A 19254-nucleotide genomic window follows, 5' to 3' on the forward strand; every position below is an offset into this window, starting at 1 on the left:
GGTAAGGGTTTGTTTGGTACTGTTGTTTAGACAATAGTTCTCAATGCTTAAACACTACAACTTATATTTCTAAAGCACTTTTTAAGTTACACATATTTTTACAATATTTTTTAATACTAATTGTCTTATATTGTTGTTTAAAAAAGTATATTATGTATAATATAACTTAAAAATTATTATCACTTTTAAGTGAAGTTTGTGATGACTATCTTTTCACTTTTGAGTGAAGTTTGTGATGGCTATCTCTTTTAGAAATTAAAATCCATTTTCTTTTGTGTTTGTTTAAAAAAAAAAAAAAAAAAAAACTGTGTAGCCAGAATTTGCACGAAATAACCATCTTTTCGCTCCGAACCGAAACTGACCCAACCTCTCTTCCATACAACCCCTATTTCTTTATTTCGTCTTTTCTTTTTCTATTTTCTCAAGACCAAAATACACTCAGTAGACCTCCCAGTAGCTGATCCATCTCCACCATTTCAACCTCACAGCATTTTTTATTTTTAAATTTTATAATCAGCCAAACTTCACAGTGGTTCTCCGATTAGGTAAAATTCCTTTCACATTCTCTTTCATCTTTATCTTCTTCAAGATTTAGATCCATTCGCTATAATCTAAATTACACTCACTCTCTCACTGTTCACTTCAATTTCACTCTCATTACTCTCAATTTTGACCCCAAAAAAAATTATTTTTAATCGAACAGATTTCTTTGCCTTTAAAAGAAATTCGATCTGAACTCAAAAATCTTGGTTGCAATTTTTGAATTCGGCTTTTCAAATTTGGAAATTTATAGATTCTTTTGCTAAGCTTCGCTGATGTGTATTTTACGCAAATTCTTGGTGTTTGTTTTTTCATAATAGGAAAATAAATTACTCAAGATGGTGAATTCTAGTTTTGGATTGTAATTGTTAAGCTTTCAGATTTATGATATCTTCATTTAGAAATTTCAATTCTTCGTGTAGACGGAGAGATATGCGAATTGCTGCGAAGTGAGGAGTGATAGGTTGATTCTCACAATGGAAGGTTTCAAAGCAAAATTTAGAGTGGTGGCTCTTGTTGCTCTAGTGATATGGATTGGACTTGCTGCATTGTATGACTTGTTAAGACCGGTTTCGAATGGTTGTATCATGACATACATGTATCCAACCTATATTCCGATCTCAGCATCGGAAGGCGTGTCATCAGCAAAGTATGCCTTGTATTTGTACCATGAAGGATGGAGAAAGATAGATTTTAAGGAGCACATCAAGAAGCTAAGCGGCGTGCCCGTACTTTTTATTCCGGGCAATGGTGGTAGCTACAAACAGGCAAGGTCCTTCTCAGTTTCTCTTTGAATTTGATTACAATGTGCTTGAAATGCTTTGGTGGAGGGTGAGGTCGCGTGTTCAAGACCCACTAGGTGCACATGTAACGTACCTTAAAAAAAAAAAAGTCATTAGGAGATGGTGATTGTTTCAATGCATTCCTTCTAGATACTTGAGTTTCTCGTTCAGTATGGTCTTGTTGACAAATTCAATCATAATTTGAATCTTTATAATGCCATGAAAATGAGGTAGTTGGATATGGCTGCAATTCAACTTTTATGTATAAAAAAAATCTGCTTTTCAATTTTATCATGAAATTGTAGTATGCAATTTTGATAAGTAATGTATGATAAAATGCATGTTTGGTTAAGCCTCTGTTGAGATTCAAGTTTATTATTATTTTATTATATTTGAAATAGTAGTATGCTTTATATGATAGAAAAACATATAATGTATCAAATATTTATGATTCATTTAGAGTTCCTTTATTGTTGAGATTGTTTATCTTTACATGATTCCTTTGGTTGTTTTGTCCTCATTACAATTTACAGGTACGATCCTTGGCAGCAGAATCTGATAGGGCTTATCAAGGAGGCCCTCTTGAGCGTACATTTTATCAAGAAGCCTCCTTAACTCCTGAAGAGGGAGGGGCAGATTTCGATTCAGCTGGATTTCAACTACCCAACCAATATACTAGCAGGCTGGACTGGTTTGCTGTTGATCTTGAAGGTGAACATTCAGCAATGGATGGTGGAATACTCGAAGAGCACACAGAATATGTTGTAAATGCCATTCACAGGGTATTTCTTTCACCATTTTTATTTTTATTTTTTGATTTTCTCAAGTGGCAATAATGAGGTCAACTGAGATTTAAATGGTCTTGGACCTTTTTGTTGGTTAGTACAGAGATAAAAGGCGTATAACTTTGGAATTGGATTAACAATATGCATATATCAACGTTGGAGGACATGGAACCTTGCCATAGTACTTCTCAATGTTAAGATCATTGGTTTGAAAACCTTAAATCGAACTAAGATATATATACTTCTTAATGGCCACTATAACCTCTTTCCACAGCTTCAGACCAAACTCTCATTTGTCTTCCTCATATTTTCTCATCAATGTTAACACTTAACATCAATTACATTAAACCTTATTGGCACTTGTGATTTTGTTGAATCTTGTCCTCAATTGGGGGCTACTTGTAAGTTTCACTAAATACACAGGCTTGAAGATATATTTAGTTTGCTGGATACAGGGTTTTTTGTTCATGTCTTTTGATGAATCAATAGCCATTGTGTGGCCATGCTTGCAGATTTTGGATCAGTACAAAGAATCTTATGATGTTCGAGCAAAAGAAGGAGCTGCAACCTCTGGGAATTTGCCAAAAAGTGTGATATTGGTTGGTCACTCTATGGGTGGTTTTGTTGCTAGAGCTGCTATTATCCATCCTCGTTTGAGGAAGGCAGCAGTTGCAACTGTTCTTACGCTTTCAAGTCCACACCAGTGAGTCTTATGGCTTCTATGTTTTATTATATTTTATTCTAATGAAGAAAAAATGGTTTGGTTTTATAAATAGTGTATTGATTTAATTTTAAAAGGGTCATCTATTTTTTTCAGATCACCTCCTGTGACATTGCAGCCTTCCTTGGGTCACTATTTTGCACACGTAAATCAGCAATGGAGAAAGGGATATGAAGTCCAAACTAGTCACACAGTACATTATGTGTCTGATCCTATACTCTCTCATGTTGTTGTTGTGTCTGTTTCTGGTGGTTATAATGATTATCAGGTACATGTATCTTTGCATCTTTTGCTTATATGGTGGCTGCAAGAATGTTTGCTTGATTAAACTAAAAAGGGTGCTTTATATGTTTGTGTGGCACAGAATTTTACTGTGTCTAATGTGGATCTCATGAAGATTTGGCTTAATGTTTCATGTAAGAGTCAGTCCTACGTTTTACATAAATTTGTTCTTATAACTCTTTGGTCTCTTCTGGTTGGCATAATGTCGAGCAAATTGATTTCACAAATTCATAGAAGAGTGGTGAGTATAAACAATTTTTGAAATGCAGGATGTGGCAAGTCGATTAGGCATGAAGTTGTTTCTTAAATACTCTAAAGTAGCTGCTTGCTAGTTCAGTTTCTCCTTTTGTTTTTCATACTCGTGGATGCTTTACGTAACATGATGAATGAAAGTTTGTTCTTTTTATTTTTTTATTTTATTTTATTTGGTTGATGGACGAAGTAAACTTTAATTTAATTGAGTTGTCCATGCTGAAGTTTTTTGGTATGTATTATGAGATTTCAGATCAACAATGGACTTTGGTGACAGCAAGAGTGGGTTTATATTTTTATTTTATGCTCAAGTTTGCTATGATTTTGTTGTTGTACTTCATTTTGTATTAATGCTTTATATTTAACTTAACTTGGTTAGTTGAACTTTTTTGCATTTTTTTTGTTAGGTGAGGACGAAATTAGAATCCCTTGATGGTATTGTGCCTCCTACCAATGGCTTTATGATCAGTAGTACTGGCATGAAAAATGTGTGGTTGTCAATGGAACATCAGGCTATTCTATGGTGTAATCAGCTAGTTGTCCAAGTGGGTAGAACGCCCTTCTTGAATTCGAATTTAATATTTCTATATATGGTCCTGAATGTTTGTGTTCTTATATAGGTGTCCCACACTATTCTGAGTTTGATAGACTCCAGAACAGGCCAACCATTTCCTGACACTCAAAAGAGACTAACAATATTCACAAGAATGCTTCGTAGTGGCATACCACAGACCTTCAATTGGATGATGCAATCACACTTAGCATCTCAGGAGTCGAAACATGTTCTGGTTAAGGATGTCAAAGATGCTGCTGGTATTGTACTCCATCTGTCATGAAAAAAGTGTCATGGTCATTTCTTCATATTATGTAATTCTATAGGGGGTGAGGAAGAAAGCAATAACTTAGTAAATGACAAAGACAAATATCTTTTAGCTTTTTTGTTTTTTTCTTAATAATAAGCCGCTGGTTTCTAGTACATGGTTGAATTAAAACTCCTCCTTGAAGTTACTATTTGTTATCTACACAAACATTATAAATCATACCATGCTGCTGTTCAGGAATATCTAAAATATCTTTTAATATTTAATTTTTTATTTTGTGGAGACAAAAACCAGGATATAGAAAATTCTTTATATATCCAGTATTGCCCATATTTTATGGATATTAGCTATCAAACATTGAAATTGGAGAAATCCTTTTGTTTATTATTGCGAGTAATTATCATTACTTATAAAAAAAATTACCGTAATTAAATCAGTTAGCCAAATGAGATTCTGTGGATGTCATTTGGGCATCTCGTTTTGTTTAGCTATTGTATTCAGACATTTTGAGAACATATAGAAGCGGTTTGAGTGCTTAATTGAATCACATCACACACACACACACACACACATATAGTAGGCAAGAGTCTTCGTATAGATTGGGAATTAATACCTAGCACCTTTGATATATCCTTATTCTGATGGTGTTTTCTTTTCCCTTTTTTTCCTCTAATATTTCTCCTTTGTTAAACTTTTTCCTATCCAAAATAGCAAATTTGAATTTTTAATGGGTGGCTCATGAATAAGTAATTTTTGTTGATGCTCAGTTAACACTATGAGTAGCACCATGTTGACAATTATCTCAAGCTTTCTAATTGCATGATGAAATTTGGTCCCATATCTTGTCTATACTGCTTTGAAGGACAAAGAGACCTTAACATTGTTCAGTTCCTGTTACCAAAATAAAAAAAGACAAGGCATATGCAATTTTGAATAATTTAAACTTCTGGCATAGACCCATGTGATTAAACTTGTGGCTGACAAAGTATATGCATATAGTTCTCTGTGTTGAAAACCCACAATGATTTGAAATTATGCTCTACATGCAGCTTAAAGAGTTTTGATGTAACCTGTTGTTACTATCAAATAATTACTTTTTTGTTCTTCCCCAATATAAGATATGCTTTTTGTGATGTATAACCATTTGTTAAAACTTATACTGTGTTTGGCAAAAACAAGGGAGAGGGAAGGGAAGAGAAAAGATACAATTTTTCCTTTCACTTGTTTGGTTTGTATGGGAGAAATGGAAGGAAATATATTGGTGGGTCCCACCATCAAAACTCTCTCCTTTTTCTCCCAATTTGCCAGGAAAGAATATGGTGGGCCATGGAGGAAAATGGATCCCCATTTTCCTTTCCTTCAACCAATCCATCCTACCAAACAAAGGAATTTATTTCCTTTCTCTCCTTTTCTCTCCTTTTCTTCCCCATTCCCTCAAACCAAAAATAGCCTTAAGTTCCATAGCATGCATAAGATAGAACAGTCAAAGTTACATTGTATTAATATAAAATTTTGTTCACAAAAAAAAAAAAAAAAAAAAAAAAAAAAAAAAAAAAAAAAAAAAATGTTTATGAAATACAAATCAATTGCAAAATCTTATGGGTTAAATACTTGCAGGATCTCTGGTGCATGCATCAACAGCATGTCCCAGAAACGTTTATTGGGGTGATGATGGCTTTGAGAGGGATATATATATCCAGACAACCACTGTCACTGTTTTAGCAATGGATGGTCGGAGGCGATGGTTGGACATACAGAAACTGGTCAGCTTCTCCAGAGCATTAATCTACTGTCATAAAATAAATATTAATTCACTGTTTTTATTTTTTTCCCTGTAATTCATTCATTAGAGACCTGATTTTTTGGAGTTCAATTTTAACTGTCCCCCTCTTCATGCTAATGAGCTTTGGCCCAAATGGCACTTCCTCTTTCAACAAGAGTTGATGGAGGATGAGGTTCTAAGTTCAGAGCCCACTCAATGCGTGTGTAACTTACCAATTTTTTTTAAAAAAAAAAAAAAAAAAATTGACACCCTTTTCATGATTCATGCTTCCAAGGTAATCCCCCCCACAATAAACTTTTGTGCTATGTTGTTAACCTGGGGGAAAAAAAGTTATATAGAAGGTCAAAACTGTCCCTTGTTAAAATTGACTGTTTGGAGGATTTAATAACTGAGCTGAATTATCTTTTTTAGTCGCTGCGTTTAAAGATAATTTTTATCTTCTTATATTTAATCATGTTTGTAGTATCATTCATTATTTTGTTTCTTTGCATTCCTAAGCCAAAAGTTGCTAATAGTTCATCTGTGTGATGCAGGGGTCTAATGGGAAAAGCCACTTCATATTCGTGACAAACCTTGCTCCTTGTTCTGGGGTTAGACTTCATCTATGGCCTGAAAAGGGATTATCAACTTCAAGCTTGCCTCTGAGTAGTAGGGTTCTCGAGGTGACTTCAAAAATGGTGCCTATTCCATCAGGACCTGCACCAACACAGGTACTAACTGTTGTGTTCATGATGATTTTTTAGGACTCACAGTCATGTTTTTATAACATGTGCCTCTTCCCAACTTGAAGTGGATTTTATGTCTAGTCTGGGTGAAACATGTACTTTACAAAGTGGGAGGTTTAACATTTGTTGCCATCATGGGCTGATTGGACTGATAGATTTATTCTTCTGATGTGATTGGCATACTCATGTTTCCAAACCTGCTTATGTTTATCAGATTGAACCTGGGAGTCAGACTGAGCAACCTCCTCCATCGGCTGTCTTTCGGTTGGGGCCAGAGGATATGCATGGATTCAGATTTCTGACCATCTCAGTTGCACCCCGCCCGGTATTATTGGCCTTCATTCTTTTTATTAAGATTTTCTCTTTCGATCGCATCACGTGTACTGCATTGGAGAAGTAATTCTAAATTTCTTCTGCCTGTTTGATACTTTTTTTTGGCCAACTTGTCTATTTGATACTTATTTTCATCTCATGGATGCCTTTTCCTGAGCATCAATAAAAAAATCCATGCAATGCCTTTGCTTTTCACATTGTTAATGACTTTTACCTTTTATTTTTCAGTAATGAAAGTGTAAATAAACATAGGAAAAGCTAAATGCCTCTTTACAAAATGATGGGTATGCGTCAAACTTTAAAAATTATTAACTTTGCCTTTTCTGTCTTGAATCTACAGTGAATGTTATTTTTGTTGTGGGTTTAAGGCCCATTGGGTGTATATAGACCTTACCATTCAAAATAAAAAGAATATAATGAAATTATTTTCTGGGAACTTCTAAATTCAAGGACCATTTTGGCACATGGCTGTGATAAGCTCCTTAATGATGGAATGCTTTCGTGTTCTAAGAAAAAATGTGGTTGTATTTTCTTACGACTTTACCATGTTCTCATATGTTGCAATAAAGCATTGTTTTCTCCAGTATGCTAGGAATGTCTATTCTTGCCTCATCTTAAATAATTTTTATTTGTTGCAGTGCTGGATTTGTTCATTCTCAATCCACTTGAACACATACCATTTGATCTTCAACATTATTGATTAACATCTTTTTTTTGTTGAGAATTCGTCATTTTCTTATAAATAAAATAATCAGTTGAGAGAATGGAGCACTTTTATCTTTTTCAACATAAATTTAAACTTGTCCGAAGCTGGTACGGATTGTTTCTGTAGTAATGGTGCTTTGTTGTTGGATATGATACTATAAAGTAGTCTGAGTGAAATGTGTGATGACAATTTGGTATGCAGACTGTCTCAGGCAGACCTCCACCAGCAGCATCCATGGCAGTTGGGCAGTTCTTTAATCCAGAGGAAGGAAAGATAGAGTTACCTCCCTTGTTGATGCTTCAATCTATCTATTCTCAGAAGGTTATTATCTTCATGAAGCAGCTTAATTACTTCTGGGAATCTGAAATCTTAGAAAATATATCTTTCCTTGCTTTATATTCAGTTCCATTAACTTAGCTGACTGAATTTTCACTGTTTCAAAATTTTAATGTGAAGCAGGATATGCTTGTGAAGGAGGATCACCCTCTTGTTCTCAATCTGTCTTTCACCATTAGCTTAGGCCTTCTACCTGCTACTTTGTCTTTGGAAACTGCAGGCTGTGGAATTAAAAATTCTGGGCTTCAAGATGAGGCTGCAGATGTAGAAAGCAGCAGTAAGGAATATATATCCGTGTTTCAATACTCAGTTTAAAATTCTATTTTTCCTTCTGTTTTTATGATTCTGCTGTAATAGTTTGATTTTCTTGGGTGTGCTTGTGTGGATGTGAACTATATGGAACTTTATTGACCTCATTCTAAGGTTTGCTAATGTTCATGGATTGCTGAATCCTTTATTTGAAGGTTCACACATTTACTTTGTTATGTTTACATTGATTATGTATAGATAAGCATTGCCAAATCTCTTTTCAGTGTGATGGTAAGATGTTTTTAATGCCAGATGTTAGATAGTTGTTTCTGAAAGTTGAACAGTGCATAAAGTGACTGTTTGATTGTGTTCACTGTATGTCCTGGTTTCTGAAAGTTGAACCACGCATCAAGCACAATACATTTATTTTTTATGAATTTTCTAGTGAAGAAATAAATATGAGGAATGCCATTGCACCACAAACAATCTGTTAGGGTTCTGAAGAGCTTTACATTAATTTACCATGACAACTTTTTCCTGTGCAATATTTCATTGTCTCATTTGTATGTGTGCAAATATGTGTGTGGCATTTTGTGATTGAATTAGTTCGTATTGTGGAAGACAATAGAGAGTAAAATAATGAAAGAATTATTTGATATACAGAAATTTTTAGATAAAATACATTATACACTTAAGTTGGTGGTAGGCTAAGAAAACCTTAACTGATAGACTTAAATATCATCTACGTGTTCAAAAGAGTAAAGGTGATTAATCTTCGCAATTGTCAAAAAAAGTTATTGGAGGAGGTCGACTTGAGTATTCCGCATAAAAGGTGCCTGACTAGTTTCTGTTTGGGGGAGGTCCCTACATATCCTGGGTTTAAACTTCTTTTAAAACTCATTATTCCATTTCCAGAGTGCTTGAGGCTTTAACCTGGGTAAAACTTTGTAGACTTATTTGTGGTATTTTAGCTTTGAAACTAACATCTATGTTGTTTCTACTTCTTGAGAGACTGTAGTCCAACCTCATAGAAGTTTGACCCTTGATTAAAGGTCCTAAATTTAAGGCCGTTTCTGTTTGGTTTTTCCATTATTTGATGAATTTGACTATAATTTGGCTATGTTGACCAACAATTTTTATGAGTGAGCCCTTTATTGCAGGGCTTTGTAAACTACGCTGTTTCCCCCCTGTAGCACTTGTGTGGGATGAAACATCTGGTCTTCATATATTTCCGAATATGTACAGTAAGAAAATTGTAGTCGACTCCTCACCGGCACTTTGGACTTCAACTATGGGTTCTGACAAAACCACGGTTTTGTTGCTGGTATGAGGTCATCTAAATAAGTTTCTTGTCACTTAATATGATATTGGTATGAAACGGTAGCCGACTATAGTTTGTTTTCATAATTCATAATTAATAATCAAAGGTTTTTTCTTTTGCATTGGTCTGCTGCTCTGCAGGTAGACCCACATTGTTCGTATAAAACAAGCATTGCTGTCTCTGCCACTGCAGCTGCCGGCAGATTTTTGCTTTTGTATGGTCCACAGGTGATAGTTTTGACAGTGTTCTTGTGGATGTATGTTTTAATTTTCTGCATGACATTTGCCTACTGTGATTTTTATGTTTTAATGCTCATTTAGAAAACATCATACTCTTATCTGATTACTTTGGTGTCTTATCTTTATGTTCACCTTTATGGTTTCTTAGATTATTTTCCAGTTCTGGCTTGAATTAAGCTCTGGCTGAATAATTCTTATGAAAATTAATTATGAATATAAAGAAAGGGGATGGATTTACCCGACATAACCACACAAAGGCAAACTCTGCCATTTAGATAATATGGAACAGACTGGTAGGTAAGAAGAATTTCCAGTAGCCGTGTTACCCTATATACTTCATTATAATTTTGTGATTATAATTCCTTTATAGAGTTTTGACAATGAACTATTTGAATATCTAACTGCAACAATCTATGGGAAGATATTTTCCATGCAGTAGGTAGTTCTTTTGCAATAAAATACATTGCTTATTAAAAAATCTATTAAAAAATAGAAGAATCATCTAAAGATTCCAAGAAAACTATAAATGTCCAACTGTAGTGATTGTGGATGAAACCCTTGGGAAACACACACAACTTACGATGTGGAAGACTTTTCTTTTTATAGAGGAATTTCCAGACAGTGATGTCCAAACAACTAACTTGATTGGGTTTGGCAATAATGAAGGGTAAATTGAATGTTTAATTCAGATGCATATCAGAAGCCAATCAACCCAAAACTTGGTTTATATACACTTGTATTTATGGTCTCTCAAATTTATTGCTTTCAATAGAGGGCTTGACAGGAGGCAACTAATACTTTTTCTGAATGTAGTTCACCATTATGAACTGCCCTGAATTCATAGCCCAAGGGCAATATAATGCCTAGATGCATATTCTTCTTTCTACCCAAGTCCTTTTATTAATCAAGATAAGTGAACTAAGATACATTGATACATGTTATATGTTAAGGTTTGTGAATCTGTGTGGTGATTGTTTCTAGCTTGGACCAACAGGAGAAACAACTAATGATTTGTTATATCATATAATATAAAAATGTATTATAATCTGTTGGAGGGACCACAATTCGACTCCCTACAACTACTCTAAAAATAGACTTGCAAGGCGTGAAATCGAATGCCATAAAAAAAATTTGATTGTGTCTTCCTCATCACCAGTTGGTTTTGAGGTGGAATGGTATAGCTCATGGTCCGACAAATGGTATTAGAGCCAAGGTCATGAGTTCAATTCATGGGGGTGTCATTGTGAGAGAGGGATTGTTGGAGAGACCACAATTCGACTCCCTATAACCCCTCTAAAAACAGGCTCACGGGGTGTGATGTTGAATGCCATAAAAGATTTGAGTGTGTTTTTCACATCACCAATTAATTTTGAGGTGGAATAGCATAGCTCACGGTCCGACGTAATCCATTATTGAATTTCCATGATAGATGGTATATGCTTGTTAATATGGCTTTTATATCTCTCTTTTTCCCCTTTCCTTCTTATGTCTGGTTTGCTGTTTCTTTTTTGAATTAGAATTTGTGGATGTTTATGCTTCATATGATTGTATCCAATTATAGTTATCATGTTACTGAATTATATTCATGCAGATAATTGGTTTCTCCATTGCTGTAATCTTATTTGCTCTGATGCGACAAGCACGGGCTTGGGATCTTGATCTACCCATGCCATCAATGGTAACAGCTGTGGAAACCAATTTGAGAATGCCATTGCCATTTTTTCTCCTTGCCATCGTCCCAATTTTAGTCTCTTTGTTCCTGTCCTTTTTGATGTCCCAACCATTTCCTCCATTAGCTAGCTTCATCATCGTCTCAGTGATTTGTTATTTATTTGCAAATGGGTCCATTATCATCCTCGTTTTGGTGTCCCAATTGGTCTTCTATGTGGCTGCCATTGTACATATTTTTATTAAGACAAGGTTAGTAGGATCTTTCTACCGATCATGTTATATAATGCAACTAGATGTGAGATAATGTGTTCATCACTTTAAATAATAGAAAGGTTAAACGACTAATTTATTCCTCTAACTATTAGACAAAGTTCAATTTGGTTCCTTAATGATTAATTGTGACGATTTAATCCCTGAATTTTCAAAATCAAGTCAATGTCATCCTTGGGTCTTCTCTTTATTTAAATTTTAACAGATTTAATAGTTGAATTGAGTTGATTTTGAAAATTTTACACTTTCCATAATAACTTTTAATTTATGTTCCATTTATCACATCAACAAATTTTGTTAAAATTGAAACGAAGAGGAGATCCAAAGATAAAATTGACTTGATTTGAAAGTTGGGGGATTAAATCGACACCATTATTGGACCAAAGTAAACTTTACCCTAAAGTTAGAGGACCAAATTAGAAATTTAACATACTCCTTCCGTCCCAATTTGTTTGTCCTGTTTGAAAAGTCAAACTTTTTAAGAGAACATAATTTATTGTCTTGTCTGTCTTATAAAAATGTATAAGTTTACAAAATTACCCTTAAATAAATTTATCAACTTAAAAAAAAAAAAGAGTTATTCTTAATGAGGCAACTAAAAAGTTGCCCCAATTAGATTGATTTTTTTAAATATTTGTTAGTTTTCTTTTCAAATAGTTTTGAAAATAAAGTATGGGTATAATAGGAATATTAGTAAATTAATGAGTTTTACTTTTAGAAACAGGACAATATTTTGAGACATCCTAAAATGGAATAGAGGACAAACAAATTGGGACGGAGGGAGTAATAGATATTTTCAAAACTACCTTCCCCCCCCACCCTGCCCTCCCAAAAAAAAGAAAAAAAAGAAGAGGAGAATCTCTAAACTGTTTTTGGAAACTTTTGGTTTGCTCAGTTATTGGCTTATTGCAACATGGTTTCTGCATTATCTCCTTAGTCCTTAGTGATTAGAATCATGCCATCATGGTTTTATTAGAGATAATTTAGAAATCCCTTTTATTATTGAATGGCTAAAATGCTGAATGTCATCTTTAAAATTAACTCTTTTTTTTTTTTTTTTCAAATTTAAATTTTGTAATAAACTTTTATACTCTATTTCACTCTACGTCCTTAACTGTGTCACTTTTATTCATGGGAATGCCACATAAAAATGTATATTTTCTCTGAACAGCTTTACATTGTATCTTATTTATTTGTACATGAGCTATTCATCTGGCTGCTAGGAATACCACTTTGTATACTGAATGGTAGGTATTAATGTTTTGCAGGTGGGAAGTGTGGGAAGGAAAAGTTAATTTTGCATGTGTTCGCTGGTTTATTAATCTGTCCTCCAGCTTTTTCTCATTAAAGGTAAACCTTAATTTCTTATACAAATGTGCAATTAGAAATTGGTTATGCACTAGAGGACTGAAATTTCTTGTGTACTATCATGTTATGTTCATTTCTGCTGCCATGCTGAAACAAGTGGGAAAGAAAAAAATTTATCCATATTTTTTTATTTATTTTTATTTTTTTGTGTGTTTTATTTCCTTCTATTTTAGTGGGCAAATGTTGACATGTTATATTTTTAGTGTCAGCCAAGCTAAAACTCATTGCATGTTGGATTTTTCCTTTTGATCTAATCCAATCATGAAACAGGTAGTAAGGGTTCTACAGGGCAATCCGTCACTTGTTACAGCTCTAGCTGCAATTATCTTGGTATTCTTGGTTCATCCAGCATTGGGATTATTTGTACTTCTCTTCTCTCACTCTCTGTGCTGTCACAGTATGCTGTGCTGGTATGGTTCAAGTTTAAACTCATTTCTTGATTGTTCTTATGATGTTTGGATAAATCAAGGAAATAAATTTGTGGCCTATTCATGGATTTGCATAACAATATGCTAGGCGCTACCTTTTCTGCCTTTGCTTTAATTTTTATTAAAGGAAATATTGCTTGCCAAAAGAGTGGCAAATGTATCTGTAAGAAATATCAAACAAATAATATTTTATGCTCACATATCAATAAAATTTCAATGCCTTGGCAAGTGAGTCTAATACCTCTAACTTACCTAAAAAGTGATCACACGGTAAAAAGAAAATAAAAAAGGTTGGAAGCGGCTTGAAATTTTAATTCAGGGTATGCCAATGGACCCAATGGACCCCATTGAACCCAAAAAAGTATGATATGTGAGCATAAATAGAGGCATCACAGAAAAGAATGGTATCATCAGCAAAAAGAAGGTGAGAAACACGGATACCAGTCGAATTAGCAGGACCCACATGAAAACCCTGAATTAAACTCACTTGGGTATGCCATTGGGTTCTTTGTACAAAACAGCCTCTATTTGGAATCCGATCCTTGAGAGGATGGATAAGAAGCTTTCAGGCTGGAAGCGGCTTTATTTGTCAAAGGGTGGTAGACTTACCTTGCTGAAGAGTACCCTTTCAAGCCTTCCGACTTATTACCTTTCCCTTTTTACTATCCCTAAAGCTGTGGCAACCAGATTGGAATGCATTCAAAGGAACTTCTTGTGGGGTTCTTCAGTTGAGTGTTTCAAATATCCATTGGTGGCTTAGGAAAAGGTTTGCTTACCACGTGAGTTGGGTGGTTTGGGAATTCGGAAGTTGGCGACTTTTAATCAGGCCCTATTAGGGAAATGGCTTTGGAGGTATGGCCATGAAACCTCGCATCTGTGGCGTAGGGTCATTGCCATGAAATATGGGGAAGGAAAAGGGAGTTGGTGCACTAGAGCTTGTAGCAGGACTCATGGTTGTGGGTTATGGCGGAGCATTAGCGAAGGGTGGGAAACTTTCGCAAAGCATTTCTCTTTCGTGGTAGGGGATGGTGCTCGTATTCTGTTTTGGCATGATAAGTGGACTGGGGATGTTCCTCTCAAAATTCTTTATCCTCGGTTATTTTTGTGTTCAGCTAATAAGGAGGCTAGGATCTCTGAGGTGTTAAGCCCTTCAGTGGGTGATAATGACAGAGTGTGGAGTTTAAGATTTCAGAGGGAATTCAATGATTGGGAGTTGGCGGATTCCTACTTCTTGCTTCATTTCATCCAAACCCAACTTCCTAGGGGTGGAGGGTGTGATAGACTTTGTTGGGACCTTAATGGCAGTGGGAAGTTCGATACTCGGTCCTTTTATCATAAGATTCGAAATGCAAATCCTTCCACCTTCCCTTGGATAGGAATTTGGAAAGTTAAGGTTCCTAAAAGGGTGGCTTTTTTTATGTGGACTGCAGCCCATGGGCAGATTCTAACTTTGGATAATCTTATGCTTCGTGGTCACCTTTTGGCAAATCGTTGTTGTTTGTGCTGTAGCAACGTGGAATCTGTGAACCACCTCTTACTGTTCTGTCCGATAGCTCATTCTTTGTGGATGTATATGCTTCGGTTGTTTGGGATCGAATGGGTCATGCTAGGTTCAGTTGTGGACTTATTATTTTGCTAGTATCATTGGCTTGGGAAGCATAGCTCTGATATTTGGGATTTGGTTCCAGGTTGTTTAATGTGGACTATTTGGGCTGAATGGAATCGGCGGTCTTCTGAGGATGAGGAGAAAACTGTGGTTCAGTTATTAGAGTTATGTCAGTGGACACTCTTTGATTGGTCTAGATGTTGGGGTTATTCGGATTGTTCTACCCTTTTGGATTTTCTTTCATCTATTAGAATAGATTAGGGGCTGCTCCTGTCTTTTTAGTTCTTTTTCCTTTGTTCACTACCGTGAACCCTTTGTGTTTTTTTTTTTTTTTTGCTACTTTTTATTAATAATATTCTCTTCTTACTTATCAAAAAAAAAAAAAAAAAAAAAAAAAAAAAAGAGGTTAAACTTAAAATTTTAAAAACTTTGCCTATATGAGTCATTTGATTAAAAATGCATTAGCTTCTCTCCTCCAAATGCTGCATTGAATATGAATGGGATTTGGGCCCGACCTGGCTAGGAAATTTTGATATGATGTGCAAGATACCGGAAATGTAAAGGGAAAAACTTGTTCCCATAATCTGTTTGACTGTTGGGGAAATTATGACGCAACTGGAAAAGAGGCTGATCCCTAGTGCACAGGATACATAAAACTTAATATGTCTAATGAGAACTAGCTCAAAATAAAAATAAGAGTAGTTTTCAAAAACCTTGAAATGGTGGAAAACTGCTTGCACATGTAGCAGCATGAAGCATACACAAAGAGTCATGTGAATACTGAATCAGGCATTAATATATGGTCATTGGTTCTCTTCCTAGTAGCATTATTGATTTTTAAATGGTATTTGATGGTCATCGGTCAATTTGGCATTAGTGTAGTGACAGTAATATTTTACAACCACAAGGAAATGTTGAATAGGATGGATCCTGATGGGGAATGTGCACATAAGGGCTTGTTTTCTGACTTGAGTCATCAGTGGATCCTATCATGTCCTTTTATTCCTTTGTTTTTTATTTTGGCCAAATTTATACTTAAGTCAAATTATAAAAGTCTGATGAATATATAGGGATTCGTGGAAGCATTGACTTTAACAGTTGAAATGTATAAATTTTATTGCTTACTGCATATAGGTTGCCAAAGTCTATAATCAAACCTTGTGTATGTATTGTTGTAAGATAATATTGAAATTTTCATGTGCATCTTTGCCTGTTACTATGATGACCCTAAGTGTTGCTTGATGTTTTTGTAACAGTTTTTTGACGGCTTCCTTTCGCAGTCATGCACGGAGAAAGGAATTATTTGATTATAAGAATAAAGGCAATGATGGGTCTCGGCAGTTTACATCCAAATCTGATGGAAGATCCAACCAGAGATTGCCTTTGGAAGAGAACAGTTCCAATAGTCCAGACTCTTCAAAAAGCTTTGGTGACACACAATTGGAGATCTTTCATCACCGGCATGGCTTGTTGATTTTGCATCTTGTTGCAGCACTAATGTTTGTTCCCTCACTTGCGGCTTGTTTGCAGGTATAAGATGATCCATTTCCTTGTCTAGCATGTGATTGCCATGGTTTATTGTTATGAAACTTGAGCCATTATCATCACTTCTATAAGTACATTGTAGTTTCAAACAGTTTTTTGAAAATGTATGTAAATGTCAGAATGCATCTAAAACAAACTGCAAATAACCACACATGCATGCATGCATGCATATATACATGCATATGTATATACGTGCACGCGCGCACACACATATTTAATAGGACACTAAAGGCTGCCTCCCAAGTACGCAAGCAGTGACCAAAAATCTTGATATATTTATTCTTTTCTGTTTTGTTTGAAAACTTAACAATCTCTGATAGGTTTAGTTTTCTGTCAACATGCAATCAAATTCATTTGTGAATGTGTCTTATCATTCTTAATCTTGATTTATAAGACCTAACTTGATATTGCGTCATAATAGACATGATGATCCATGTATATCACACAAATTCTGTCATACAGACAATGTAGTAATAAAATGTGTAACTTGATTTTGGGTCATAATAGACATGATGATCGATGTATATCACACAAATTCTTTCATACAGACAATATAATAATAAAATGGGTGCTTTTCTCTTGGATAAATATTGCATGTGAATTCCTAGCTATATTAGAATTAAAACCTTCTACTTAGTTACCAAGGTGTGATGTTGCTTTGAGCTACAGAAGAAAATTCATTTAATATATATATATATATATATATATAAAACTTGAGCTTCTGGCTAGCCTTAACTAGGCATTTGTCCTGGTTGCAGAGAATGGGGATGGGTCAAAGCTTTCCTTGGTTCCTGGATACAGCTCTTTGCACTGGTGTCATCCTTCATGGAATTTGCCTTACAAAGCCAGAGTTTAATTGCTTCTTGTTCTCTTTCCCTAGCATCCGAAGTACAGAAGTGAGACTTGACTTTATCTATCTGGTTGCCGGATACTATTCCTTTCTGTGTGGCCTGGCCTTGGTTCCAGACAGAGTGTTTTATATCATGGCCGCTATTGGCATCATTTCCTTTGCTTTGAGAATTGTACACAGAAGGAACATCGAGAAGGGAGAGGTCTATATGGTGAGCCGAAAACATTCGCACAGACATTAGAGAGCTTTCTACCTACACAAATTTACTAGGCAGTCAGATCATTTTTTGGTAACTTGGCAGCCCAATCCTCAGAAGGTCCTGCATCTATGCTGATTGAGTGACAGTAGTGATGTGTCCATACTGAATGAGGAGCTGCTGAGAGCACTCCAGTAACCACAGTTTTGCTATCAGAATCATCACATGGAGGTGGCATTTTTTTACAGGTGAAAGATGTAAAAAAAATTAACAAAATTTTATCTGTGCGATTATAGTCGTGGCCCTTTTTCATGTGTTAGGGCCGTTTTTGTGATATCCCGAAACATTTGTGAGCAACTTGTTAGAAAATCAAATGAAGGAAAAAAAAAGAAAAAAAAAGCTTGTCTTACAATTGGGAACGAGGTTTTGGCTTGTGAATAGTACTCTGCGGAGAAGAATGACATTAGTTTGGGATTTCATGTTTAAAAACAAGCCATATCTATTTGAAAAATGCAATTCATCGGTTTTGAAGTTTTAGATCCGACTGTAATTTTATTTGCATCTGTTGATTGGCTGCAAAATGATACATTTCTTGCGTAAATCAAAAGGGCAACCTGTAAAACTTAAATCAGTAAAACACTTGGTCACAGGTGGACAACTACGCTGCTGTCGCTATTATTGGCTGCGTGTACACCCCAACAAAACTTATGCTAGAAAATTGATAAATTTATTGAACATACTTCTGAAGCTATTGCCGTTAGCCACTCTCCCTTTTGTCTTGCTTTGTGAATGAGGCACGTTTTAAGTTTTTTGGAAGTTAGTAGGCTCACACAGATTCATAGTGAGATATAGACTCGTGTTCACACAAAAGCAAGGGAGGGAAAGGAAATTCTTAGTCTCACTAGGTTACAATTTATAAAGAGGCATGCAGAGGTTTAGGTAGTCTTCATACACTCTCCCAACCTCACATCATATTTATTACATCAACTAATTTCTTCATCACATGCTAGATTATTTACTTTCATTAACTCCTCCCATGAAATGAGCTAATAAAAAAAAAACGTTTTACTTTCACCAACGAAATAACTAAGAAAATTTAATCTCAACCATGCACCTATAGACCCAAACAGAACAAAAGCACAAACACAGACACATTGATTCTAATAAAGGCTGCTTCTAAATAACTAGCACAAAAAAGATAGGCAAAGGTCAGAAAAGGAGGAGAGAAAGCAGCAGCTGCAGAGCTACCATCTCCTCCGGTACATGTATTAGGAGATGAAGTCGGAGTCAGTGTGTCTGAGTGCACATATGTCCAAGAGGGGTCAGACACTGAGACATACCCAAAGCCACAAGCATTGCAAATTTCATGCAAATTGAGGCAAAGGTAAGCCATAGCATTCTAGTTGCCATTTCCAGCGAGTTCAGTTCAGGCAGTGAGTGTCTCA

At 35.3% G+C, this 19254-nt stretch overlaps 1 protein-coding gene across 5 annotated transcripts; it reads left to right on the plus strand.

Annotated features, from left to right (window-relative positions):
- Positions 1-379: 379 nt before the first annotated feature.
- LOC126714701 (GPI inositol-deacylase) lies at positions 380-18346 on the plus strand. Of its 5 annotated transcripts, none has more exons than XM_050414968.1 (19): positions 380-545; positions 963-1307; positions 1856-2104; positions 2620-2810; positions 2925-3096; positions 3770-3907; positions 3983-4175; positions 5801-5946; positions 6500-6676; positions 6906-7016; positions 7932-8051; positions 8187-8343; positions 9476-9639; positions 9777-9863; positions 11467-11795; positions 13085-13166; positions 13455-13594; positions 16475-16748; positions 17522-18346. In XM_050414968.1, exons 2-19 carry the CDS (start codon positions 1017-1019, stop codon positions 17852-17854), a joined length of 3354 nt encoding a protein of 1117 aa, XP_050270925.1. In that variant the 5' UTR covers positions 380-545; positions 963-1016; the 3' UTR covers positions 17855-18346. The 5 variants fall into 5 exon arrangements, with proteins under 5 accessions (XP_050270925.1, XP_050270928.1, XP_050270927.1 ...); XM_050414971.1 differs by having other exon boundaries at positions 16499-16748; XM_050414970.1 differs by having other exon boundaries at positions 8190-8343.
- Positions 18347-19254: the final 908 nt, after the last annotated feature.

The sequence above is a fragment of the Quercus robur genome, chromosome 2 (assembly GCF_932294415.1).
Source record: "Quercus robur chromosome 2, dhQueRobu3.1, whole genome shotgun sequence".
Taxonomy (NCBI): Eukaryota; Viridiplantae; Streptophyta; class Magnoliopsida; order Fagales; family Fagaceae; genus Quercus; species Quercus robur.